We start from the raw sequence: 27,928 nt of genomic DNA on the forward strand, positions 1-27,928 counted from the left end.
CGCCCCGGAAGCGTTTCTAGGTGACGGCCGCCCCGGCCCGGCAGCACCACTGCGGGCGGCGGCCGCGGCTGGGCGGGCACCGCTATGGAGCACATCCGTACCACCAAGGTACTCCGGGCTCCCTCCGTCGGGCGGGTCGGCGATTCGGGGGGTCGGCGATTCGGGGGGTCGGCGATTCGGGGGGTCGGCGATTCGGGGGGTCGGCGATTCGGGGGGTCGGCGATTCGGGGGGTCGGCGGTGTTGCCCGTGCTGCACCGGTAACTGTGGGGTGGGGAGGGCCTGTTCGGGCCGGTGAGTCCCTGCCCCGCCGCTGTCAGATGTGGGCGAGGGCGTTGTTGTCCTCCTTCTTCTCCTTCTGTTTTGTAGCTGGCGCCTTCCCGCGAGGGGCTCTGGGGCGGTTCGTGCCGCTCGGGGTGTCCCTGGGCCCCGGTGGGGGCAGCCGGCAGCGGGGGTGCCTGGCTCAAGGGCTTCCCCCCCGGGCCCTGCCGCCGCAGGGCGCTCAGCCTGGGGAGTGGGGCCCGCCCCGGCCCGCTGCGGCGGGCGCTGCCCTTCTCGGAGGCTTCTCGGCTGGACCCCCACCGAGCCGAGGGGCTGGAAGGGGTAAAAGCTCCCGTGGGGAGCTCGGTGCGTGCTGCACCGGTGGGGCCCTGCTGGAGTGAACCGTCTCGTTAATAAGGGGAACAGGCTAAAAATTCTCCTGGTGTAGCAAGAGCTGTAATCGAGGGTGGGGAACAGAAGCAGCCAGCTGGGAGAGGATTGCAGTTGTTTTTTGTACTTGGGATGTGGTTCCATGCAGCTTTTTCTAGGTTTGGAGGCAAATCACTTGTGAAAACAACTCTTTTTTTTTTTCCCGTTCCTTTTAAAGACTCTGGTGTGCGTTGTTAGGAGCGAAAGCTATCAGTATATGTGCAATATGTTAGGCTATTAAAAAAAATTTTAGACTTTTCTGATTTCTTTTTTTCTGGTTTTAGTTTGTTAGTCTGTCTTTCCTCTGTAATTAAGATCTAAAAAAAAAAAGACATAAGCCTTTCTTCTTCTTGTAAATAAGTTTTTAAGTCACAGCTTTTATAGAATTAAATTTCTAACAGTTTTTTTCTCATCTTGCTCATCAGCCCTGACTGCAAGGGCTGCTGAAAAGGCTGCTCTTCCCTATTGGGTGCTGGAAATTGTCAAGTGATTAGTTCTCTAACCTGGCAGTCTGACTTTAAACTAGATTTATAGATGTGTGGAGAAAAGGAGTGGTCATATTTTGGCTCCAAATAGTAGGTTTATAACCAATAATTATTAAAGCTACAGGCTTTTAATTTTTTTGAGTAACAGCTTATAAATTTTATATAGAATATCTATAGCTAGTTTTATTTTTTATATATATTTGTATATGTATATATCAAACAGGAGGAAGATCTCTGAAGGAGCTATTCTTAGTGACACTTTATTTTTCTGGCTGGAATAATCTTGCACCAAGCTGACAGATTGGAGATAAGGTTTCTTTATCAGCCCATTGATGTATAAACCTGAAACTCCTTGTTTGGGAACTTAATATTGTGTTGTTACAGTCAATAGCTAACTTCAAAATAAAACCTAGACTAAAACCAAAGTCTCTTGATGATCTGAGTAGCTGTTTAAGTTTCAAACCTGAAATTGAGACTAGAAAGGCTACAGGTCACTGACTTCTTTGCATCTGCAAGTGATTGTGTTTCTGTGTGTTTTTGGGCCCCTGCTGGGGAAAAAATACTTCATGTAGCAACATAACTGAAGAGAAAAACAAGCTCTGAACACAACTTACAAGATACAAGACTTACTACTTGAAACAATTACTTTTATAATTCATACAGAAAAACTTACCCATTCTAAAAATACCAATTTCGTGGCTAAAAATAGCATGAGTTTTTGGTTAAAATTGTGATGCTTGCTTAGCTTTTTGTAAGCTGTTGGTTTATTGAATATCCAGCTGGATTAAAATGCATATATACTAGATAGTAATAATTATGAGTATTATAGTTATAGGAAGAAAGAAAACTAAAGTACAGCCTGCACTGTGGGCCTTAAAAGTTCAGTGCATGTGTAGGCTCAAGTTGGATCTCATTCCAACTATTCTGAGACATATCTACTTTTTCTAACCTGACAGCGCTTCACAGTTTTTCAATTTGTTTTATTAAAGTAATAGTGAAATAAGCTTGAAATAACAGTGCAGTCTTGCACAAATTAACTGCTGGGTAGGGAAGCTGTCACACCTAAGAGAAGTGATGAAACAGTTTTTATTCCTCCTCAAACTTCAGTTTGCTGGAAATGCTGAAGTTAAAATTGTCTTAGAACTGTCAGCATAGCTACTTGAAATGAAGTTTAGATTTCTGTGAAATTAAACTGTCCAACAGATTTATGTTGAATAAAGAAGTGAGGTCAACTTAAAAATCACTTCTGTCTGAGAATATATACTTAAATAGCAACAAATGGTGAAAACCAGTTCACAATATGTCATATGTGGTGGTCGTGGTGAAATTACAAATAAGAATATTGTGGTTTTGCAATGAAACTTTAAAACTAAAGTGTCCTTAAAAATATTTTAAAGGAAAATATAGTAGAAAAGACTGGAATTTCTTCAGTCAAATCTGTTTGTATATTTGAAGTAAAATCTGTTTTAGTGAAAATACTGATGGGTTTTCTACTGGGGATGGAAAGTTTTGCTTAGCTTGACTGCTAAATCCTAAATTTATGTTTGCAAGCCTGAGACTTAAATGAGGAAGCGAAAATTCCTTTTAATTTCAGTGACTGTCATAGAAAGTTGTAATAAAAGAATCTCGGAATTATATACTTTAATTGTTTTTGTCTCAAATTAATTGCTCTAATTTAATCCTTCAGCTTTTTTTAATGCGAGATTTCAGAGATACAGTTTCAGCCTTTCTTTCTGTTCCAACTTGTCTCCTATATTGAAACATTTCTTGACTTTTTTTGCCTTTGATCTGTAACACCTAATCCCAATAAACTGTTCGGTGACTGTAAACACTCTATATTATTGAGCTAGGTGTTCAAATTCTTACTAGTGTGAAAACTCACTAATTTGTTAGTGGTAGCTACTGTCAGAATATCACTTCTGACTACTTAAATGATCCTTGTTTACGGATGTGCTAAAACTCAACAGCAGTCTTCAATCTCTTTATCTTGTGAACCTATTTTCTTCAAAACTGACAACTGACTCGTTTTTCATAAGTAAGGATTTGCCAAACTTTACAATTAAAAAGCAAAAGAAAAGTGTCTATCTAGCTGAGTACCCATTAAAGCTGGCTTGGGTCAAGTTTAAATGAACATGTCATCTATGGAGGCTGAATCTAAATTAAATTTCAGCTGTCTTTAAGAAAAGTATATCTAGAATTTAGCTTTCAGAAGTCTTGAAGACTTTACCTATGTAAGAGGAAGCTGGAGCCCTAATGCCTGTCCTCATCTAACACAGAAATATAGCTTTGAGAATAGCTGCCTTGTTACATGGAGGAGAATGGAACTTCGCATGCCAGAATTTTGTGGGTTGTGTTACTGGAACAAAACTGGAGCAGTTTCTGTGTGCTTCTCAGTGTGCTGGGGAGGTGCAGTGCCAGTTACCTGAGCAGTTGTTGCTGCAGAACTGCCCAAAATGAATTCTGCATTTTGGCTGTGCTATATTGGTTTATGCTGCTCTGTATCTGAGCACGGATACCTTGCTGGTTACAGCATAATTTATTTTGAGGTACTGATGCATGTAGCTTCCAATTTTTTTGCTTTGAAATCTAGAATATCATAGTAGCGCTGGCTTTTAGTAGATATTTGTATTTCCTCCATTCTGTTTTGTATGCATTAAACTGCTTTTCTAACTTCCAAACACAAAATTAGGCCTTGCTAGATTATGAGAAATACCTGAATTGAAAAGACAATTTTTTAGTGTTTTATATGTGCTTTTAGTAGATAAATGTTTGTACATATGAATTAAAGATGGCTTAACATCAGCACAGTAGATGTGGGCTCTCCTAGTCACCTCATCTGGGTGCTGGTTTTGCTGGTGTGGAAGATTTTGGAGTTCTGCCATGCATTTAATGGCAGTAGCAGCAAGCCTCAAGCATAAGAGCTTTAACTTGGCATTAATGAGACAGCGCTGCCAAGAAATAGAGGAATGCGTGGAGATAAGCCATTTGCCACACTCCTTTCCTGTTGTTGCACACAAAGAATCACGTCATGTTTGCTTCAAATAAAGCAAACTCTGGAGCCTGTGAAGATATGAGCAGCAGATAAAATGCAGGCCATCTAGAAATCACTTTCTTTTGAAATGTTTTCCATAGGCTTGAGATAACAATGTAAAGATGGAATACCAGGAGGAGAAACTTGCCCTTGCAAGACTCAAGTTTGAAATACCTGCTTCAAATGCCAACACAGTCCTTGAATTTCTAGGAGATTGTTAAAATTATTAGTATAATGCTTACATTTCATTAGAATTTATTTTGACTATGAGGCAAAGTTATGATGATCTAGATTTTTAAAGTTGGGGATGATATAAAAGACAGTAGATAACTAAAATTGAAGTCAGGAGGACATAATCTTTATGGCTCTGAGTCTACAGACAGCCAGCGAAGCATGTTGCTGAGATCAGCTGTTAATTCAGTGCTGGCATCTCAATAACAGGAAATCATTAGTGTGTGTTTACTCTACTTTGGGGAAGCAGCCTAAAAGTTTAGTAATTAATTGTTCTTAATTACTTTTTTAAAAACTTGATATCCTGGTCTTTTTTACTAGTAAATAACCATAGTAGTTATGTATATGGAGTAAGTATTCTGAGCCTAGCATTGTGCCTTCGTTATGCACTTTTGTATTGAAACAGGATATTTTAACTAGTCTTCTCAAAGCTTATGTGACTACTATTCTGTTCTTAATACTTTGGCCTCAATAGCCTTATGTGTGCTGTGTTATGCTTTCTACCATTTTCAGAATTATTGCACAAACTGACAGAGCTTTTGCAAAGTTAGAATTTTGCTTTCTGCAAAAAGCAAATTTAAGTTTTGCTCCCTCTCCCTTTTTTTCTTACAGGTAGAGCAAGTGAAATTACTAGATAGGTTCAGCACGAGCAATAAGTCACTGACGGGAACTCTATACCTTACAGCAACTCATCTGTTATTCATAGATTCAAGCCAGAGAGAAACGTGGGTAAGGATAACGAATGCTTGCGGTTCAAAAGCATTTGTTCTTCCTGATCTAAGGTTGAATTTGTTAACTGAAATGTTCATTTAAGTTATAAGTTATTCCCCATGCTCTCCTTCTTCATGGTATGATAATAAGTTAATGGTTTGCAGATTGTACTCTTGCATGACATGGCTGCAGTTGAAATCAGGTAGTGTTGAAAATGTTCATTTCTCTTCAAGTTGCTGTAATTTCTTCTATAGCCTTCGCTTGTATTCCTCAGTGAATGCGTGGTGGTTTTCTTTAAACAACTGACTTGCACCGCAATTCAGAGGCAGGAGTAGAAGACTGGTGGATAGTTTAAGCATCAGGTTTAAAATTTCTGTGTTAACTTACCTTGTATTTAGATGCTGCCTAGGTTAAATGAGACGGCAAAATCCAAAGATAACAGGCTTTGGAGAAATATTGAAGGTCCCGTGCCCTTTTTTTAGAGTGGTAAGCAGCTGTTTCTTTCCAAGTGTTCATCTCAGGAATAAAAGAATTCAGAAGGGGCTGCCGCTTCTTGGTGACCACTACCAATGTTGTACAATCAAAGTTGGCTAGTACAGTAATTCCCGCTAGTTTTTCTGCTCAGTGCCCTGGTGGCACATGTGGACATCAAGTTCTGGGTTCCGCTGTAGTCCAGCTACCTGACTGAGTTCAGTGCCTTAAGTCTATCATCCCCCAGGATGAAATCTCATTTCCCCGAGTGTGGTTAATTTTTTTTTTCTGTAGGTGTATTACCTGTAGGTGTATTTTTCTGGATTACCCTTAATCCTATATCCTGGTTATCTGACTTCGTGCCTCACAGTGCTTTCAGGAAAGGTTATTTTTCCATGATTTGTTCTTGGATACAATGTACAATTCTGTACAAACCAAACTGTTATCCTTTCATACAGTATGGGCTATGGGGGAGAATGTGATTCAGAAGTATTACTTGTGTCTCCCTGTGCACTATGTTAAAAGGTTTCATTTTGGGGAAATTGAACAGAGTATTGCATTTCTGTGATGATAATGCAAGTACCAAGTATAATTATGATAATGTCTCCAAGATATAGTCTTTTTGTAAATGCATATTTGGCAGCATAGTTTTCAGATGCCTGTCTAATTCTGATCAATATTTAAGAGGAGATAATTGCTTCAGTGAGGTAATTGAAATGCTATCAAGAACATCTTGTTCAATTGAGGTAATGTATTTGCGACTTTCTTCCCATAGTTAAACAGCTGTTACTTTCCCATGTATTTTCTTAAATTTTGTGTAGATTTACCACACAGATAAAATCTATGGAGGGCTTTTGTATATCCATTACTGTGACAGTCTTCTGTTAGAGGGGTTGAACGGCATTTGGCTTTGGCATTCATGTCTACATAGCACAATGGGTAATACAGGAGATGTTTTCTTATCTCTTGTTCATTCTAAAGATGTTGAATACTGGAATTCCAAAATCTTCAGCATCTTCTGTGTCTTTTATATGTTGAATTGCTTTCCCTGATTTGCTTTATTTTGCCTGAAAATTCCCAAGTACGTTCCTGTAGATCCTTCAAAAAAAAAAAAGCAATAGCCTATTTGAACCCTGCCTAATTAGATGTAAGCATGTCAGTTAGCAAAGTTATAGAAGAGAACTGAACAACCCCAGCGGAGTTTTACTTCTTGATCTTTTTTTTTTTTCATTTAGAAGGATATTTACTGCCCCTTACAAACATTAGGTAACACCTCAAAATATGAGGGAAGAGAATAATTAAATTTTGACGAATTATGGTATCCTGACCAAAATGCCAGTCTCGGGTTTCTTCTTCTAAAGTTATTTCTTTTTATAACTAAATGATTGACAAAATTAGTCAAAATCCATATTCAGCATCGCTTAATGTGCCTTATATCTGCTTTTGTAAATAGCATGCTGTTCTCATTTTTCATTAGCGTGCTTACGCTGTGAGTTCTTGTATGCCACAGATACTACATCATCACATTGCTGCGGTGGAAAAACTTCCCTTGACTACTTCTGGCTGCCCCCTTGTCATCCAGTGCAAGAACTTCAGGATAGTTCACTTTGTTGTTCCCAGAGAGAGAGATTGTCATGACATTTATAACTCTTTGCTTCAGCTGTCAAGAACAGGTAATACTTCTAACTGTAAAAGACTTTGCAGTATATGCCTGGATAACAAGTTGCAGGGGGGAATACATAGCTCGTATAATTTTTTTTTAAATGTGCGTTATGTGAAAGTCTTTTAAATAGATTTGGTATGTAAAAGAATTTTAATGATTAAGTATTAATCTGCATACAAATTCAGAAGATGTGTTGTCTGGCTATTGTAGGTCACTGATGTTCACTAACAGAATGCGAGATTCCTGTATTTTTTTCATTTCTAATGTTATCCCTGAAATTGTGAATATAAATGCATATAGTCTTGCTTAATTGGCGTGTTCCATAGGTAAAATACTACTAAGCAAATACGAACTGATTTCAGGCAGTTTCAAAAAAAAAAGCTGACGTTTTGATTCTAAAATAGCACTACTGATTCAGCTTTACAAAAGACTTCTGTCATCTAGTATGGTCTCTTGCATTTTCTGCTTTGTGTTTATAACAATGTAAAATGTAGTAATCTGTGATAATGTGAATAGTGTATTAGGGAAAAAAAATATTTTGAAAGCTTTTTTGCTTCAAAAGAAACTTTAAAACTTACTACCTTTAAAGGTCAGTAGATGTGAATTTCTGTTCTTACCTCCAAAAATTGTTTATTCTTTTAGCTCTTGTGAAGTCTTCTAATAATTCTGCCTTTTGTCTTGTTCAATTTTGTCAGTCTTCATTTTGTGACTTCTGCTTTGCCATTATGGCTTTAGAAATGTCCTGGCTGAAACAGGTCAAGAAAGCTCTCATAACCTACCTTTAACTAAATATCTATAATTGTGTCAGTTAAAAGTATGATAGTTGCAGAATAAATATTTAAAGAGTGTCAAGTATCTATTTAGTCTTGCTTCTGAGAATCTTGAAGCCTGAAACTTTCTCTGCAATTTGGGCAATTTTAAGACTTGTAAACTACCATTCTCCACTCAGACATTTTTGGGACAACTCATTACATAGTCTTATTCTTTACCTTTTAGCAAAATATGAAGAACTGTATGCCTTCTCCTATAATCCGAAACAAAATGAATCTGAGCAAGTCAAAGGTTGGCAGCTTATTGATCTAGCAGAAGAATATAAGAGAATGGGAGTGCCAAATGCTAACTGGCAGTTGTCTGATGCAAATCGTGATTATAAGGTAAGTGTTGTAATGGAAACGTGTTTTGCTCTGCATATGTTTCTGCTTTATCCTCTGACTCTAGTCGTATAGGAAACAGTCTAATACTATGAAATCACTTGGCTTGCTACATAAGCAAAAACTGGCAGGTGGAGAGAGTTAACTCCTTAATCAGTGTGCAATCTCAACTTTCTAACTGAAGTTTTTTCCAAGGCCTTATGGAGAGAGTATGTATGTGTGGATGCATGTGTTCTTTGGGATTGTTTCTAGAGTATACTTACCTGTTTGAAGCCCAACCGTAGCAATTCTGGTGCTCTGCAGCTTTGTTACCTCTCTCAACTGAGAATGATTCTACTTTAGCATTTGCAACGTTGGCTGTGGGAGACAATGGCTGTGGTGGTGCAGCTGATTCCCAGATTAGATTTCATCTTACTTTGCGGTCTGCAAATACAAAAAATGAGGGAAATAATTTCAACATTTTATTTGAAACACATTCTTAGTATTTCTACTAAAGAGTTGCATTCTTGAGAGGTGAATGCTAGTATAGCAGTGCTTTCCAGCAGGGCTTGGTTGTATAACTGGGATACCAATTTGTACAACTTTATCCATGGCTTGTCTCCTCTTCTGAGCTATTTACATGTGTAAGAGAAACATGTTAGTGTTTATCCTTTGTCTCTTACTTCACCTAACATCTCTCAAATCGGATGCAATAGAATTAGTATAGGCTTTGTGCCTTGCACGTAAAATTCTCTTTGTGTATCTGTCTTCCAGATTTGTGAAACCTATCCTAGAGAACTTTATGTTCCCAGAACTGCAAGCAAGCCCATAATTGTTGGTAGCTCCAAGTTCAGAAGCAAAGGAAGATTCCCAGTGTTGTCATATTATCATAAAAATAAAGAGGTATAGTGTGTCTTCTGCTTAATGCACATGTTCTGAAAAGTATTTCTCAACACTTGGCAGTAGTTCAGGGTAGGTAAGGAGGTAAGTACAGTGACTTGTATGAGAATGGTATAACTCATGATAACCTTAAATACAACTGACACTAGTGGTGTCTAACAGGATGCTGAATTAAGCTAAGCCAGTTTAAAAGAAATCCTTAGGTAACCAGCTGGTGATCAGTTGAATCTCTCAAAGTTTTCAGAAGCTAACCTTAAGATAATTGAATATAGCTTTTTGTCAAGTGATCTATCTTCCTTGACATATCAAGAATAAAATCTGTTAGGTCAAAATGAGGGTTTTAAAAACAAAAAACCCAACCAAACAAACAAAAAAAACCCCAAAACACCAAAAGAGAGCTGTTTCTCTAAGGAGGAATTTGCAAGGTAAAATAACTAGAGGATGAGAAATAAGATTTTGCAGGGTTTGGTAGAGAGTGGTGTGAAGCAGCATCTGCCTGTCTCTGCTAGGGGGTATCTTGGAAGGGGGAGAAACATTGTCACCTTGCTGAGTTGAAGAATTTATGAAGGATGAATGTTAAGCTATTAGATGCATTTGAAGATAATTTCTACTTGGAAGATGCATCTGATGCCTTCTGAAATACAATATATCATTGAAAATGACATGAAAATTAAATTAGATGATAACATACTGTACGTGCAATAATAAAATCTTACTTGCAGTAGTAAACACAACCATAACTCATTTCATACGAAGAGAGTAACTTGCTTTGTTAAGTGTATTTTTTCCAGCCTATACTTTTTTGGAATTTTTATACTTGGGGAAAGTCCATTATGTAAACTGGTACCTTGCCCATGTAGATGAGCCTGAAAAAATGTTTTGATAAACCTTTAGATTTAAGTTGTAGGTACTGTGTTTGCAGGTCTGCAAGTGATATGCTTAAAAAGTTGGAACACCTAAACTTTTTTCAGCTTAGTGCTGTTATCTGCCGAATGAAACAATTTGTTTCAGTGTCTTTTTAGAATTATGCAAAGCATTTCAGCTACAGGTATTAAACTGATGCTAATTTTTTCTTTGTTTTCCATGATAGGCTGCAATTTGCAGATGCAGTCAACCTCTCTCGGGTTTCAGTGCCAGGTGCCTGGAAGATGAACACATGTTGCAAGCTATCAGTAAAGCAAATCCTTCAAATCACTGCATGTATGTCATGGACACCAGGCCAAAGGTATGTACTTCAGGTTCTATAGACTAATGTCTCTTCCTGAACATTAGGGTACAGGGATACAGTGTAATTCTGAGAAATTTGGAGTTAAATATGTCTTCATCATGGGCAAAAATGTTTTTTAAAGGTAAGGTTAGGCCTCTCTATTCAGGCGTTTAATTACTTTCTTTCTTAAAGAAATTGAACTCCCCTCAGGACACAGCTAGAATTCACTGAATATGCTAGTGAACTTTTGGGAAGATGCATTTAAAAATACACTTAAAACATAGTTAAGAAGTGAATAGTTGAGTGGGATCCAAGTCATTGTAACTGTTTGAAATTAAATTCATGAAGCGGTGAGCTGTGTTGGAGTTTCTTTTAGAATGGGAGAGAGTACTGTGTTCTGTGTAAATGTTCTATGAAAACCGCTATTGCTGTCTCGTCTTAGCCAGGAATAAGTAAGGGAAATTCTGTTGTAGTATTCTGAGGTCATACTTCTTCACTGTCTAATTAAATTGAATTATGTTGAGGTTTTGACCTGTGTTGGAATGTGTGGGGTAACTTTCACTCTTTAGATCCATCTGCTTTTAAATTGGTATTCATTTCACTCAAATTTTTGAACACAGGAGCTGGAAAACAAGGATGTAAAGTGAAAATCCTACATTTATTTTGAGCAGTAGGTCAGTCTGACAGACTGAAACTGAGCCAACTGTGGGTTTTTTCTTTATAGTTGTAATTTTTATAGCTGCAGCAATTTATTTGCTTCTTACCGCCAAAATCGCAATTTTTAGGATGCCTGGGAAGCTCATGTATGGTTAACTCTGGGTCTTACTCTTTCTTTTTTAGGTTAATTGTTTTGTAGTGTCCTTGCTCAGAAATGTTTGTAATTAAGTAAAGGTTTGTTGGTGGGAATGTGGACGAGACAATAGGAGACTATTAAATGCATTATACAGATATGTCAGCTCTAAATATAGACTGCCTGTTGCTTTTTATGTACCATACCTTTCTTACACTTGAATGCTTTCAAGTTGATTTGCCACAAACTGTTAATTTATTAGAATCTTTTTATAGTATGTGCTCATGTGTGGTTTTTTCCCAGTGTATTCCATTGAAATTGCATGACTTTTGTTTCTTAATTTAAGATTTTTATTTCAAGTACTGGTTTTCAGTATTTTTATTTTGTTCTTTTAAGCTTAATGCAATGGCAAACAGAGCTGCTGGGAAGGGCTATGAGAATGAAGACAACTACTCTAACATTAGGTTCCAGTTTGTTGGCATTGAAAATATTCATGTAATGAGATCCAGCTTACAAAAACTTCTGGAAGGTATGTTCTTACTGTACTATAATAGTATATATGAAAATAGGATAAATATTTTTCTGAAGTCTTTAATAATGCTTACACAAACTGTATTGATATTTCTATATTTTATTCCAGCTCTATGTTTAGTACCAGTTTGCTGTGCTCTGTGGTAATGAGTTACCTTAAACCTTTACCTTTAAACTGTAAACCCAATGAATGGACTTATTTTGAAGAAAATTATCTGAGTGGCACTTATGTCTTGGGTGAACTTGATTAGTATGTCAGTGGCTTGTGGGAAAGGTTTCTGTGTTTTCCAAGTATACATGCATGTATAAACACATGTAATATAAATACACAAAATAGCGTGTGTCTGTACATACATCTTCATATATAGAATACTGATTCTTCAAGGAGCACTTAGTTCCACAGAATTCACAATAGGCGTATGGTCTGTACAAAACTTGAGCTCTTTGGCCTGGTGAACCACTTCTGTGCTTGTAGGTACATCTTAGTGTTTGTAGAGAGGGGGGCAGGGGGAAAGTGAACCACTTCACCACACTACTGCCTGCCACCTGGTGGTGAAAATGGAGAGGCAGAAGTCTATTAAATAGTTCTGTTGATATTTTATTTAGGTAAACAGCTGAAAAGAAATTTAAGACACTTTGTGCAGTCTGAGATTAGATGTATTGGGATACTGAGGTTAGAGTACAGTGGCAGAAGTCAGGCTTCCACACCTGACAAACAATACATATGTAAGTGCTTGCCTTCTAGAATTATGCAAATATTGCCAGTCATGGAGAAGACTTACACTTGTATGGAAGCCTATTTTGATGAAGACATTCTGGCTACGTTAGTCTAGAAATCTTACAGACTGGTGGTGTAGTCTTACTTCGCTCTCATTGAGCCTGTATCTGCTGCTAACCTGTTCTTCAAGTACTCTGTCTGGAATACTACAGAGCTCTGATAATATGTATTTTTGTGGTTATTCCTGCACGTATTTTATTGAAGGGAAAGATGAGCAGCGTGAGCCTGAACTTCAGTTTAAGTTTGGCATAATCCCTCTTTCTTTTGCTAATATCTTCAGTTCCAGAAAACTAGCTAATAGATCTTGATTTACTTTTTTAAGAGGCCTTCTCCTGTGTAATAATATCTGATGCAGAAGTGTGTGCATCACACAGTTAAACTTTACAGACTTCATATTCCTTCCATTTGACTTAGCATCCCACCAGCAGTACTTACCAAATATCTTTTTATAGCTTTCATTAAGGATGGAATATGTTTTAGTTTTTCCTTGTGTGGAAGATTGGTTTAAATAAACTCGAAACAAAATCATGAGTAATGTCTATAGTTGTTCTCCAGGTCAGGCTTTGGGGTGAATGAACACGGTTGTTCTACCTCTGTTCAGTCCATATAATTCACTAGAGTTTTGCTGAATGCCAGTCTAGAAGTAGAAGCATCTTAAGGGGTAGAAAGGACCCTTAAAATTTAGGGAGGTGTACAATAACTTACTCTTCAGACCCATGTAGAAACGTGCCATCAGTGGGGTGATCAGGAAGGAAATGCTATGAAAGTGGTTCATAGCTTAAAATGAGGAAAATACTGTTTAACTTCTGTGTGCTAACTTCCCCTGGATGTGCTGAATTGAATGTCTCAAATCAGGAATGTGATACCAATGACCCTATTTGTTCAAGAGCCATTGTAACTGGGACTGTCCTTAGTTTTATTTATAATAAACAACTGTTATTCATTCTTCAGCATGTGTCCTGCTCCTAGGCTCTTTGTCTGTCTGCCTGGTTTCCTTCAGAATCTTAGGATTTCATTTGCAAGCAGAATGTAAGACATGATCCTTCCCAACATCCTTTTGTAATGGGACTACACCATGGAGCATGCTAAGGAGGATTTACAGTCTATTCTTCATCTTGGATTCAACTGTATTTTCATTATCTTGTGTGCAGTGAAACAAAACGTTTCTAAAATAGTTTTCTTCAGTTTTCTTGGACATAATGACTCTGCTCCCCTGATGGGCAGACTGCCCATCTATACAACACTAATGGAAGAATCTTCACATAGACTAAATTTGTGGCTGTGGTATTAAATATATAAAGTGCTGGTTTTGTATATTCAAAAATATAGTATTACATGTCAGAAAAGATTGAACTCTGATAAGCAAAAAAGTTTTGCGTATGTCAAGAAACAGCATTTCTGCAGGAAATATTTGAGGAAAAGGCTCAATAATAGCTGCTGTGGTCTGCTGCACATATTTTGATGATGGAAGTATGTTAACTAAGGCTTTTTTTTGTGGATTATGTGGAGTGTCTGTATGGGGGATGGGGTTGTTTGGTTTTGTTTATTTGTTAAAAACAACCTCTGCTCCCAACCCACTGTGCTCCAGTCTGTAGGTTCTAGTCACCTCTTGAACTGCTACCTGAAGCATTGCTAGTAGTATGTATAAGGACAATCAAGCAATGGAACATTGAGGTTTTGGGGCTCGCATGCAGGGCATGTGTTTTTATGATGGGATCCATCTAGCCAAAACTATCTTGAATGATGTTTAGCTGCTTCACAATAACTATTTTAGTGGTACCATAAATCATCTTTGACCCTTTTAGGGACCATAAGGGACTGGAAATGACTTTTTTCAGCATATAATTGTCAAAAGAGTGTCAATGCAATTGCTTTATTTCATCATTAAGTAGTATAAAAATGTCTGTGTTAATTCACAGAAATGGAAAGTAATTCTTTGGGCTTAACATATGTGTTCTTATATCTGCTTTAGTTTATAAAAATACAGAAATCTAGCTAGAAGGGGGAAATACTAGTGGTGAAATATTTCTACCAGGCTGAAAATTCTGATCAAAAGCAGATTTTGACAGCAGTATCTGGGTGAAAGCAAACTGAGGGCTAGAAGCCTGTTTTCTAGCTGAAAGTTTGTGCTTTAAACCATAAGCTACAGAATGTAGGGGGGAGCAGCCATGAATAGTCCCTCTAGACATTGCCTTGTCTGTCCAATCCCTTCCCTGCAGATGTTTGAATTTCCAGATATTTTAATATTTTTAGTATCTTTCCTTTACCATAGAGTGGTGAACCTGTTTGTGTGCTGTTGTAATTGAACAGGTGTACGGAACCACTGGTGTAGAGATAGTGTGAGCTAGCTGAAAGGATCAAGTAGTTCTCAGCTGATTTCTTCCCTGTGCTAGACCTTTCAGAAGCAGAACTCTTGCCTGATGATTCTCTCTCTTTCAAAGACCAGGGAAAACTATCATAGCTTTTGCTGCTTTTACTGATATTTGCAGACTAACCTTTAAAATTAGGTCTTGTATCCAGAGGCTTCTTGATGTTTTGTTACCTCATTGTGCTATGGTTTGCTAGATAGTTTTGTAGATGACAAAGATCTATGGGCTTTAGAAAAGGTGCTGCGATACTTATTTGGAAGCTTGTCTTTGTTACAGCATTCAGCAGCAACTAGCACTATGACTCTTCCTGAGCAACGGGGAGTATACTTGTATAGCTGAAAGCTGAGAAACATGTAGTGCAGATACAGGAAAGCTCCTTGAGGCAGTGGTTTAAGAGTTTATAGCCTTCATTACATCAGGGGACTTGACTGAACAGAATGATTTGGTGAATTTTGTTCTCTACTTTCCCTACCGACTCACTTCCTCTCATAGTCAGAGATAAAGATTATTTTACAGGTGCTGTATGAATATCCCCACTGATCGCTTTTGTCTACAGAGCCTTTGATTTTCATTTGAGGCCCTCTAGCTTAGAATCATAGAATCATTTAGGTTGGAAAAGACCTTTAAGATTATCAACTCCAACCATTAAGCTTGGTAGAAATAGGCTTCTGCTGTGGCAGGGGCAGGTATTTTTGTAGATGGCAACCTTCTCTTAGAATCACACATAGCTGAAGCTATATTAGTCAGCGACTATTTCTTTTCTTGTTGCTGGAAGTTTGTCATGTTTGGACAGTAATGTAACTGTGTGAGGTGCTACTAAAAATCATACAAGAACCAGGTTATCTGTCTCATTTGTGAATTGGTAAGTGTCCGTGTGAGAAACTTTCAGTCTACTTCTACACCTCTTGCTGCTACGCTGCAAGGCATCTCTTCCTTTAACTTGAGTTCTTCCCTGCCCTCTCAATTGGCATTATTATTACAAGATCAAAGTATACTAGGGAAGAATGGTAGAGATCAGTCAGAACTGTAGTATGTCAAGTCTGGAAGTAGACAAAATCTCGATGGTTTGCAGTTCATCACCATGTCCTTGTACTGGACTCACTTTATTCTCCTAAGCAGAGTGGAGAAGGTGATGAACCTCTGGCAGTCTGACTATTTTGAACTGTGTATATTGTCTGGATGCAGCTACTTACTACTAGTAGTTGTATTTTTTAAGTATTTCTGTTAAGGTTTTGGCATTTGCATTGCCTTCCTTGGTAAGGCAAGAGTAAGGCTCCCTATTGGGTATAACCAATTTATTTGAGAGACAACAAAAAATGCTTTTATAAGTATGTTAATGACAAAAGGAGAGCCAAGGAGAATCTCCATCCTCTATTGGATGCGGGGGGGAACGTTGCCACCAAGGATGAGGAAAAGGCTGAGGTACTCAACGCCTTCTTTGCCTCAGTCTTTAGTAGTCAGAGTGGTTATCCTCAGGGTACTCAGCCCCCTGAGCTGGAAGACAGGGACGACGAGCAGGATAAACCCCCCATAATTCAAGAGGATGAAGTTCATGACCTGCTACGCCACCTGGACGTTCACAAGTCTATGGGGCCGGATGGGATCCACCCGAGGGTACTGAGGGAGCTGGCGGAGGAGCTTGCCGAGCCGCTCTCCATCATTTACCAGCAGTCCTGGTTAACTGGGGAGGTCCCGGACGACTGGAGGCTCGCCAATGTGACTCCCATCTACAAGAAGGGCTGGAGGGAGGATCCGGGGAACTACAGGCCGGTCAGCCTGACCTCGGTGCCGGGGAAGATCATGGAGCGGTTGGTTTTGAGGGTGCTCACGAGCCATGTCCGGGACAACCAGGGGATCAGGCCCAGCCAGCACGTGTTCATGGAAGGCAGGTCCTGCTTGACCAACCTGATCTCCTTCTATGACCAGGTGACCCGCCTAGTGGATGAGGGAAAGGCAGTGGATGTGGTCTACCTGGACTTCAGTAAGGCCTTTGACACTGTCTCCCACAGCATTCTCCTAGAGAAGCTGGCGGCTCACAGCCTAGACAGGTACACTCTTCGCTGGGTAAAAAACTGGCTGGACGGCCGAGCCCAGAGAGTTGTGGTGAACGGAGTTAAATCCAGTTGGCGGCCGGTCACGAGCGGTGTTCCCCAGGGCTCAGTACTGGGGCCGGTCCTGTTCAATATCTTCATCAATGATCTGGACGAGGGGATCGAGTGCTCCCTCAGTAAGTTTGCAGACGACACCAAGTTGGGCGGGAGTGTTGATCTGCTGGAGGGTAGGAAGGCTCTGCAGAGGGATCTGGACAGGCTGGATCGATGGGCCGAGGCCAACTGTATGAGATTCAACAAGGCCAAGTGCCGGGTCCTGCCCTTGGGTCACAACAACCCCAGGCAATGCTACAGGCTTGGGGAAGAGTGGCTGGAAAGCTGCCCAGAGGAAAAGGACCTGGGGGTGCTGATTGACAGCCGGCTGAACATGAGCCGGCGGTGTGCCCAGGTGGCCAAGAAGGCCAACAGCATCCTGGCCTGTATCAGAAATAGTGTGGCCAGCAGGAGCAGGGAGGTGATCGTGCCCCTGTACTCGGCACTGGTGAGGCCGCACCTCGAATACTGTGTTCAGTTTTGGGCCCCTCACTACAAGAAGGACATGGAGGTGCTGGAGCGTGTCCAGAGGAGGGCAACGAAGCTGGTGAAGGGCCTGGAGCACAAGTCTTATGAGGAGCGGCTGAGGGAACTGGGGTTGTTTAGTCTGGAGAAGAGGAGGCTGAGGGGAGACCTCATCGCGCTCTACAACTGCCTGAAGGGAGGTTGTAGCGAGGTGGGTGTTGGTCTCTTCTCCCAAGTAACAAGCGATAGGACAAGAGGAAATGGCCTCAAGTTGCGCCAAGGGAGGTTTAGATTGAACATTAGGAAAAATTTCTTTACTGAAAGAGTGGTCAGGCCTTGGAACAGGCTGCCCAGGGAAGTGGTGGAGTCACCATCCCTGGAGGTATTTAAAAGACGTGTAGATGAGGCCCTTAGGGACATGGTGTAGTGGGCATGATGGTGTTGGGTTGACGGTTGGACACGATGATCTTAGAGGTCTTTTCCAACCTGTATGATTCTATGATTCTATGATTTACTTTGAATGTTACTTTGTCAAAAAGACACAAAGATCTTACTCTTGTCATTCACGGTTACTGTAGTTCTACAGAGTTGAATTTTGGATGGAGAACAATTTGTAGTACCCCTCTCTTAACCATTTAAGTGGTGGTTTCCTGAAAGACTTCTAATCAACTTAAAACATACATCATTAGAAACAATATACAATTATTCTTCTTTCTCCATTGCAGGGTATAGGTAGCTGCAACTGCCTAAGGCTTTCTAACTCTTGGTTTCTTTCAGTCAGTGGCACGAAGGGTTTGTCTGTCAATGACTTTTTGTCTGGTTTGGAGAATTCTGGGTGGCTGCGTCACATCAAAGCTGTGTTGGATGCTGCTGTCTTCCTAGTCAAGGTAACTTGCATGCTGCTGCTTTATTTGATAGGAAGTTGACTTGCTACCAGGCAAAATTATGCTTAATATTATGTGATGTGTAAAATTCTGCAATTGACCTTTTTGGAGGTAGATGCTTACTATACACCGATACATCTGATATGCTGTTTTAAGTATTACATGTTTCTTTGATTGGAGATGTTAAATATGCCAGCTAATGTTTTGGGATTTTTTGAATGCTGTTTGGTCGCCTTATTGGGAGATGAAGGGATCCTTATGCTCCCTAGTTCTTTTAGGTATTTATGAAAGGTGTAACCAGTTTGGAGGTGGATGGAGCAAACTATTATTTAGTGTACCCTGAAAAACAGAACTCCTAGGGCACTAATTGCAGAGAAGCCAAACTGGCTATGGTGACTTCATTTGGCAAGGAAATGGGACTCTGAAGAATTCAGAGGAACAATTGCCTTTGCCAGGCACCTATGAAGCCAAGGGCTTGACCTGAGGGGGGCTCGGTGAAGAAAAAACCTGGATCTTTGTTTTTACTAGGTGAAATAACAAGGCATTACTTTCGTTAAAAGTAGATGATTCTCCTAAAGATGTCCCTCAAAAATACCTGGACTAACAGGATTTGAATTCTTAGCTGAAGCTAATAAGCATTTCCTAGTCCTTAACTTTTGTGTAGTGTAATGATGAATAAGTGGATATCTTTAATGATGTGTTTTTGTTGTTTTGGGTTTTTTTAACCTGTTTGGTCTGTAATATGTAGTCCACTTCTTTCTTAGTATGCATTGCAAAGGGTTTTTATAAGGGGTAGAAGGAGAACTGGGAACCGCTGTAGATGTTCTTGTTACCTCGTGCAAAGATGGTAGTGGAATTTCTTTTCTTTATAAGGAATTTTCTGTACTTCCATGCAGAGAAATTCCTAGCTTTCTGATAGTATCAAATCCTTTCCTCATAATAAACATTTTTCTGGCTTTGTTAAATAAAATAGTGAGTTTGGGATAAATGTATCTTTTGCATTTATTTATTAAATTTTTACTTCTGTCTAGAATAGAACATTCACTAAGAAACAACTGTGTTTCGCAGGCAATAGCAGTTGAGAGCGCGAGTGTGTTAGTGCACTGCTCAGATGGCTGGGATAGGACTTCCCAAGTTTGTTCTCTTGGAGCTCTCTTACTAGATTCCTATTATAGAACAATCAAAGGATTCATGGTAAGCAAGCTGTTGCATTGGTAAGTTGTTCATTGGTAAATAAAGGATGTAAAATGTTTGGGTGTGAAAGGGAGCAGTGTAAACGTACTGATGCTTTTTTTTTTGTAGTTAAAATATAAGATTAGCAGCATACTGATAAATCTTTCTTTTAGAAATACTTTGCTACTGGGAAGAACCATTTATTTAAAATCTAAAAAACTGAAATATAAATAGTGGATTGCATTAGGCACTCTACAGAAATGCTGTAATGATTGTCTCTTGCATCCAAAAAAGCCCCTTATCTGACATAAGGATTCCGAAGTGCTTATGTGAGATAGTAGATGTACTAAATTATAGCAGCTCTGTGCTTTTATCACTTGTCCCCAAATCAACATTATTAAAATCTAAAAATGACAACTCCCCCAGTGACAGAGACTTGAAGATATTTAAGCAATCTAAATTTCTTCATCTTTCTATAGAGAGGAAGAAGAATTTCTGTATGATTATTCCAAACTTTTGAGTAGGAAAATCAACGATGTTCTGCAGTGGCAATACAAAGTGTTATGGGAACTCCTGAAAGATAGTACATAAAACTAGTTCCATGTATTGGTTAGAACTAACTGCCACAAATATTACAAGCAACAAAAGTGAAGTTGAGGAGGAATTAGAAGAGGATTCATCTCTTGTGAATAGTGAGAATGTGTGTAATCTTTAGGGAAGTAACTTAATCTTTTTGTTTTTCAGTCCTCACTGTCAATTAGATTTCTGGGAAAACTTCTGCAACAGGCAGGCAGTCCTACGTTCCTTTTGGTGCTTGATAATGTGACTGAAGTGATAAAACAAGCTAGTGTTGATATCAACAAACTTATTGCTATAAAATGTTACAAAGATTATATTGTGTGGGTTTATGTAACTTTGATAGCAGGAATGCAATACTAAAATTTTTCCTATACTTTGCAATTTTTTGCAAGTTGGTTGATAATCTCCTTGAAGTCATACAACATTAGTATGCTTAAGGCAAGCCTGGCTTAACAGCAGTTATCTGATTGTCAACTTGCTAAACTACTTTACTAGTTTAAATGTGCTTTGAGAATCTTGTGTGAAAGACTTCCAAGAAAATAAAGGAACTACAAAGTGACAAATAGTTGCCCCTACTGTAGTTTATTTGACTTAAATTTTAAATACAATATATCTATAACCTGTGGGGTTAATACTATAGATGTAAGATTGAGTAACATTTTACATGAGATTTTGTTTTTTTTTACTCTAGGTCTTGATAGAGAAAGACTGGATCTCTTTTGGGCACAAGTTCTCTGACAGGTAGTTCACTCTTCCAATACAGTAAAATGTATACAGTGAACTGAACTAAGTATTCTTAAAAATAAAAGACAACTTGTGGATGTTAAACTACTGCAATGTTGGTAGAAACTTTGCAATGAGTAAGCTATTTTGAGCAGACAATGCACTTTGTGTATTGCTATTTATTCAAATACCTATTGGATAATTGATTTAATTCTAGACTTAAATTTCTAGTGCTACTGGTGCCTCATTCTCAGATGTCAATGACTGCAGTTAGGTCTGCACGTATGCATAGACAGTGCAAAACCAATCTAAAGCTATGTCCCAGCTACTGAGGCAATATAAAATACTTAGTTCTGATATCTTTAAAAATGAGTTTACATTTATATTTATTTCTAGTGATGAATTCATGCTGACCTTTAGAAATCCTTTATGTTAAGAGTTCTGTCTTTTCCCTTGATCTGCCTATCATCAGCTATGACAATAGCCTTGCTGCTATTTACTGCTTATTAATTTGCTTTTAGCTGGTATACTCCAAACATTGACTATGGAAGTAATAGACACAAAGGAACTTAACTGTCTTATGTTGCTCTTCTGTACTGAATACAGATGTGTGCTTACTTACAAGTCAGAAAAATAAGTTAAATTTAGACTTATTTCTATTAAAAAATTGCCCCAGTTATCAAAGTTAGGTGCTTAATCTCCAAACCAAAGCTAGTGTCGAACTAATGTGCTGTCATTTAAAAACAAGTGCAATAAGACTTTTTTGATTTCTAACTTAAACTGGTTTCAATCTGTTTATGAAATCTTTTTCAGGTGTTGTCAGTTGGATGGTGATCCAAAAGAGATCTCACCAGTATTCACCCAGTTTTTAGAAAGTGTGTGGAATCTGACTGAGCAGTTTCCACAAGCCTTTGAGTACAATGAAGCTTTCCTTCTTCAGATCCATGAACATGTCCATTCATGCCAGTTTGGTAACTTCCTTGGAAACTGCCAAAAAGAGCGAGAAGAACTAAAGTAAGCAGACATATTGTAATGTGTATTCTGTTTATTCTGGCAGACTAAGAACTCCTGTGAATCCTTAGGCTCTGAATAGAAATAGAGACAGGACTAGTAGTACTGAAAATGTTGAACTGCATCAGGGAACAGCAGTGCTTCTCGTGCTTTTGCACACTGAAGACAGCCTTTCTAATTCTGGGAGAAAATCCCATGCTCATTTCTCATAGGGAAAGTTAAGGCTTCTTTTTCCCTTTTTTCTTCCCCCTAAAAATAGGTAAGCTTAAGTTTGGAAGTATCACTTCATTCCATCCCCCAATCTATTCTTACGTAACCTTAAAATTCTTTCCTGCTCAAGACTAATAACTGTCAGTTAGAAGTATTAATAAGGTGTCTTCTAATGCTTTCAGTTGGAAAAGTTCTGTAAAGTTTTCATCAGTTCATCTTTGTCTTAAACTGTATTTTAAAAGCATTTATTGCAACTAGGCAAAACTTGCACAGCATAAGCAGTAGTACTCTTAAAACTGACAGTTCTATCCAACATTAGCATATGCCAGGAAGAAGTTGATTTTACTTTTAATTCAAGATCTATAAGTATTTCTGGTAACTTTTTTAAAGTTAAGATTGATTTATTATGTTGAGTTGAACAGCTTCTGTTTTTTGCTTGCAGTCAGTGTCTTGACCTTGATCTCTTCTTGCTTTAAGATTAAAACAGAAGACATATTCCTTGTGGCCGTTCCTTCTGGACGAACAAAAGAAATACCGGAATCCTCTGTATAATCCAGACTTTTCTCCAGAACTAACTCTTTTGGAGCCTAATACAGTATCATTCAATTTTAAGTAAGTTTAAATTATATACAGTACCTCTTCAATTTTGTCTTCATGCTGCATAATTAAAACTGTCTGCTTCATGCAGGTTTTGGAGAAATATGTACCATCAATTTGATCGAAGTATGCATCCCAGGCAATCTGTGTTCAATCTTGTAATGAACATGAGTGAACAAAATAAACAACTGGAGGAAGACATTAAAGAACTGGAAGCTGTAAGTATTACAAAATAAGCGTGTGTACTTGTGACTTGTTCTTCAAATTCACGTTTATAGTCTGTAATAATGCTGCTAGCTTTCACATGAATGTCACTGCTGTATGGCCTAGCACTTATTCTGTATAATGTTGACTTTGACTTTCACTGTACGCTTCTATGCTGAAGGCCAGACTATGCAGCCAATGTTTTGCTCTTAGGCACAATTTATTTTGCTTTACTGATGAACTGTATTATGTAAAAGTGCTCCTACTATCAAAGCATTACTGAAGATGGCTTAATGTAGGTTAAATTTATGTGAAACTTATCTTAGATAACAAGGTACCCATCATAGTACAGCTATGTTGCTAAACCAAGGAGACTGAAAGTGTTTTATTTCCATTATAGCTACTAAAATGGAAGCAGTAAGTATTGTCCTTCTTTTAACTTCATATGCAGGTGCATGCTGTTGTAAGTCACCATAATTATGGGGCATATACATTGTAATGCTTATTTGAAGACAAGGCTAAATCCAGAGATCAGATTTCTATAAATGACTTCTACTAGGTGCTATGGTAAAGAGCCAGGAAGGACTGAACAGTGTATCTCACTTTATTCTAGGATGACTTAATTAGTGGCTCTTAATTGATACTTCATTTTAGTCAGTTAAGGTGCTGAAACTTCAGAATAATACCTTTTAAGAAATGCAAAAGTCTTCTAATTATCAGTTTTACTTTGTGTGGCTAGAAATGGTAACACAACTTCTGTATGTTATGTGGGAGGGAAGGGGGGGAAGTACAGCTTTTCTAGGAGGAAAGATTTTATTAAACTGACCCTACTATAATGTAATGAATGCAAGTCACTTAATCTTAAACTGTTTCAAATCTTAATTATATGTTTAAAAGTTTTTATACAATTGAAGCAGCAAGATGAAAACTCAAGATGAAGCAAGCTTAAGAATAAGCAAGATGTAAAATGAAGTCTCAGTTTTTAATTTTCTAGAACCTTGTTCCAAGGTGTTAACTTCACCTGAGCCCACACTTCTCACTTGAGTGATGAAGTGATGTAGTTGTTTGAAATCTTGATGTAGACTTTCCTGCTGCTGTTTCCATCTTCAAAAAGTTGGTGTCAAGAGACACCAAAGTCTTCTGGGCTCAGTTTCAGTTCTAATAGAGCACAAACACATCAACAAAAAAATCAGTTCAGTGAACTACTTCAAGCTTCCAGTTACTGGGAGAGATTGTTTGAATTTAAAAAAAAACAAGCCCTTAATCCAAATCTTTCTTTTTCTCTTGCTCAGTGCTTGCAGGATAGGTCCTTTCCTCCAGTCCTGCTTTCTAGTTGACATCTTTTAATGTATTCCTGCATTTGAACAAACTGTATTGGCATTTTTCAGATCTAAAGGAAAAGTCTTTTAGAAGGTTTTTAGGAAGGACATAAGGGCTTAGGTATGAATCTGCTCTTTGTCTTTGAGACTTGTGGTCTACTGCTGACTTCCTGCTTGCTAATAGTACCAAGGCCTGTTTTCCTCTGCCTGTGCTCCAGAAAGTATTCCCATCTTGATAGCAACCAAACAAGGGGCAAGCCTGAAAGAACCTCTCCTTCTCTACTGACATTGACAGGCAACCTTTCTGCCTTCTGCTCAGCTGCAAATTTTAAGCATACAGTGCTTGTAGCATCTGCTGTAAACTGTGGGGAAAAATGTCTTATCCAATGGCCTAACATTGAATAATACTGTTACATATCTAACCTAGGGTGTGTAATACAGAGTTCTGCAGATGCCGAGTTGGCCAGCAAAAGAAGTGGATTCACTTCCTTTCAAAGCAGAATATTATCAGTAAAGCAGTCATGCTCACTGTTAGTAACTATTCTCTGTATTTCAGAAAATAAAGCGGAGAAACGGGCAGTCAGATGCAGTCCTTGTGAAGGAACATCAGCAGTCTGCGCATCCTGCACCCGTGGCACTGAAGACCCCTCCATGTTTCAAGAAGGAGCAGCCACTGATCCCTGTGAATGATGCTGTGAGAACTATAGAGGGCAGCAACACAGCAGACAATCGCTACAGTGAATTTGTGGCAGAGTTCTCGAAAGCTGAGCCTGCTGTTGTCAGCTTGGAGTACGGAGTGGCCAGGATGACCTGCTAATTAAAATTTGGCACTGTGCTCCTCTTCTAGACTGATTGAATTAAGAGGTGGATTATTTTGAGGATGGGTCTGTGCTGCATGACCAAAACATGATTTGTGTATCGGCAAGTTTTGTTAACATAGACTAGAACAGCATGCTAGTTGTCAAGTGTTTTGCTGTTCTTTTAAGAAAAAGAAAGTGTAGTTGTGTTTTAAAAGAAATAGGGGCATTTGGTAAGTAGTGACTAAAGATCAAGGAATGGTATGTCTTTGGACTTAACTCAGTTTGCACTAAATTGATTAAAACAGTAATATTACTTTATTTGGTATAGGAAAACACAGGTGGTCTTTCACAGATTGATTTTATTTGGGCAAGAAAACTTGAACTTTCTATTTTAGGAACCGAAGCTACGTGTATATATTGCATATGATATGAATATGTATACCCTTGTTTAATGTCACCCAGTAATAACTTTCAGTGTATTAAGTGCCATGGAAAAGTACGATATATTTCAAATCATAAATAGTTGGCCTTAAACCTGTCACAATGATATTGTTGTCCTTTACTATTGCAGTCTACCTGGCTCTGTTTACATTGTATTTGCTCAAATTGTTATTTCCTTAAAACAGGACTGAATATAAGGAATGAAGCATGCCTAAGCTGGCACAGCCTTTCAGCAAATAGCTATATGAATGTTAACTTATCGCTGAAGACTGTTCTTTCTTCCAATTCCTCTGTTGTTTAAAATGTAGTAGATTGGCCTGATTTTCTTCTCTGGCAGCTCCGTAGATTGAGCATCTGAAGCTACAGGTTGTGTCTTACCTTAAACGTTTTGATTTGTGGCAAGCTATTTAAGTGTAGAGTAAAAAGAGTAAAACATGTCATGTAAGAAAACAAAACTTAGCCAATTAACTGAATTGTGAAGTTCATTCAAATTGTTTACTATGTGCTGTGCAGTTGTTCAAGTTACAAGAATGGAAGCAGAAGTTTTGGAAGTGTAGTCTACTGACATTGTTCCCAAAAAAAGTCATTCATGTGTCCGAAGCTTATGAGAAACTGAGTGCCTCCTAAATCTTTTATTAGAAGAAAATTTTTGTTTTTAGTGAAACCTCCTTCTCATCTTGTAAAAAAAACTTGTCCAAGCTGTGCATATTTTAAGTAATTTCAGTACAGTCTGGAGATTTTTATGTAATTGGAGAGGACAAAAACTTCTTCTAGCAGGATGCAGTACAGATCATGGGACATAAGAAAAAAGGGGCAAACTTACATGATTAAGCTTACAAATTGTATCTGTAACCTTCTAGTAAGGGAGAAGGTTTTTGCTGAAGTTTGTCTCATGATGGATTTTCTGAGTAGATAACAGAATAGGGAAGAAAAATGCCGGTGCCCAGTTCATAGAAGTATAAATTATAACTTCGGGTATTAAGATCCGTAGGTATGATGTTAGATTAATGCTACTGACCTTTTATCTCTTAAATAATTTTTGATTACAAGTGAAAATGAGTTTATTCTCATCCTAATCCCTGAAGTCTGTTTTGTTAAAATTACTGGTTTGCCACACACAATTTGACATAATTGGCAGCATTTCCCTCTGCACCATATTGGATCCAGGACTCTATTAACAAGGCCAGTATAGGTCATGATCAAGTTGCACTTGTGAAGCTGTCTGGGAGAAATTAACTGTGACTCCTGTATTTGAGTGTTAATTCACCCGTTTCACTAATTTGTTTTTTAAAAGCCTATAAGTGTAAATAAAGGTTTGTAAGTATTTTTACTCCCAAAGATATGAGTATAATATCTTCAAAATACACTATCCAGTCATTTTAACACATTTAGAATTTCTCCACTACAGGTTTTGATAGTTTCACGCTTGCACAGTGGTGCCTTACAGGGTTGCAGCAAGAGAGGTTTTTGTGCCTTGTTATTTGTCTCCCTTTCTCCCTCACTTTCTGTATCAACTTGGTTCTGTAGTTTTCCTTTGGAAAAACATCTTGTATATTAAGCTTGTGTTGTATCATAGTAGTGACAAATTTATCACTGACGGTATAGATAAGTGTTATCAATTTGCACTTGTTTGTTTTAATATTTAGCTGCTCTGGTGTGCCATGTACATTTTCATATTGTTTAGAGTTTATAGGCTCAAAGGATTATATTAAGCTTTTTTGCAAATATTGTTGTATGTTGTTTTTACTTTAACAACCATCTGAGTACCCCTGTATACAAGGCTTTTAAAGAGAAGATCTGTTCCCTTTCAGTACTGTTAAAGTGAGTTTATTTCAGTCTTCAGGCCCTTTTTATTGGCAGATTTCACTTCCTAGCAAAAGGAATCGGTATGCCTTTTTATTTTAAATCAAGGTAGGCATGTTAGGTCAGCTTTAATATGCTATAAAACTATCTGCTCAAGCACAGAACCTGTTTCTTCATCCAAAATACAATACTTCCTGATCTGAAGTAAGTATTTTACTCCAGTTAATATGCAAATAGAGTTTTATAAGGCTGTTTTGTAGAGCAGCCTCCTTATAAAGTCCAGATAGCTCTGCCAATTCAGCCCCCAGGGTCACCAGTGAGAAAAGTTCCTGCAGAGAGGCAGCTGTCTCTTCTCATTTGCTGTTTAGGCTTAAGCCAAAACTACCTAAAGCACATGGCACCTGTGGTGAAGTAAATAGATGGTAGCGAAGTGAGCTCCAACAGAAAGCTTGGCAGGGTGGCTGGGACGCAGCACAGTGGGGCTGTTCTGTGTCCTTCAGGAAGGGTTTAAAAAACATCAAGCAAGTTGACTGAAAAACTGTGGCAGAAGCTTTCTGGGAGCAGAAAGAATTTAAATTCTTATTTCAGTG

At 38.5% G+C, this 27,928-nt stretch overlaps 1 protein-coding gene across 1 annotated transcript; it reads left to right on the top strand.

Moving 5' to 3' along the window:
* MTMR6 (myotubularin related protein 6) lies at positions 1-27,260 on the top strand. Its single transcript, XM_075139912.1, has 14 exons — positions 1-108; positions 5,048-5,164; positions 7,128-7,290; positions 8,277-8,434; positions 9,185-9,313; positions 10,401-10,535; positions 11,704-11,836; positions 18,372-18,481; positions 19,547-19,672; positions 20,922-20,971; positions 21,767-21,967; positions 22,652-22,786; positions 22,863-22,989; positions 24,851-27,260. Exons 1-14 carry the CDS (start codon positions 85-87, stop codon positions 25,109-25,111), a joined length of 1,869 nt encoding a protein of 622 aa, XP_074996013.1. The 5' UTR covers positions 1-84; the 3' UTR covers positions 25,112-27,260.
* Positions 27,261-27,928: the final 668 nt, after the last annotated feature.

Source organism: Calonectris borealis, chromosome 1 (genome assembly GCF_964195595.1).
Source record: "Calonectris borealis chromosome 1, bCalBor7.hap1.2, whole genome shotgun sequence".
NCBI classification, from domain to species: domain Eukaryota; kingdom Metazoa; phylum Chordata; class Aves; order Procellariiformes; family Procellariidae; genus Calonectris; species Calonectris borealis.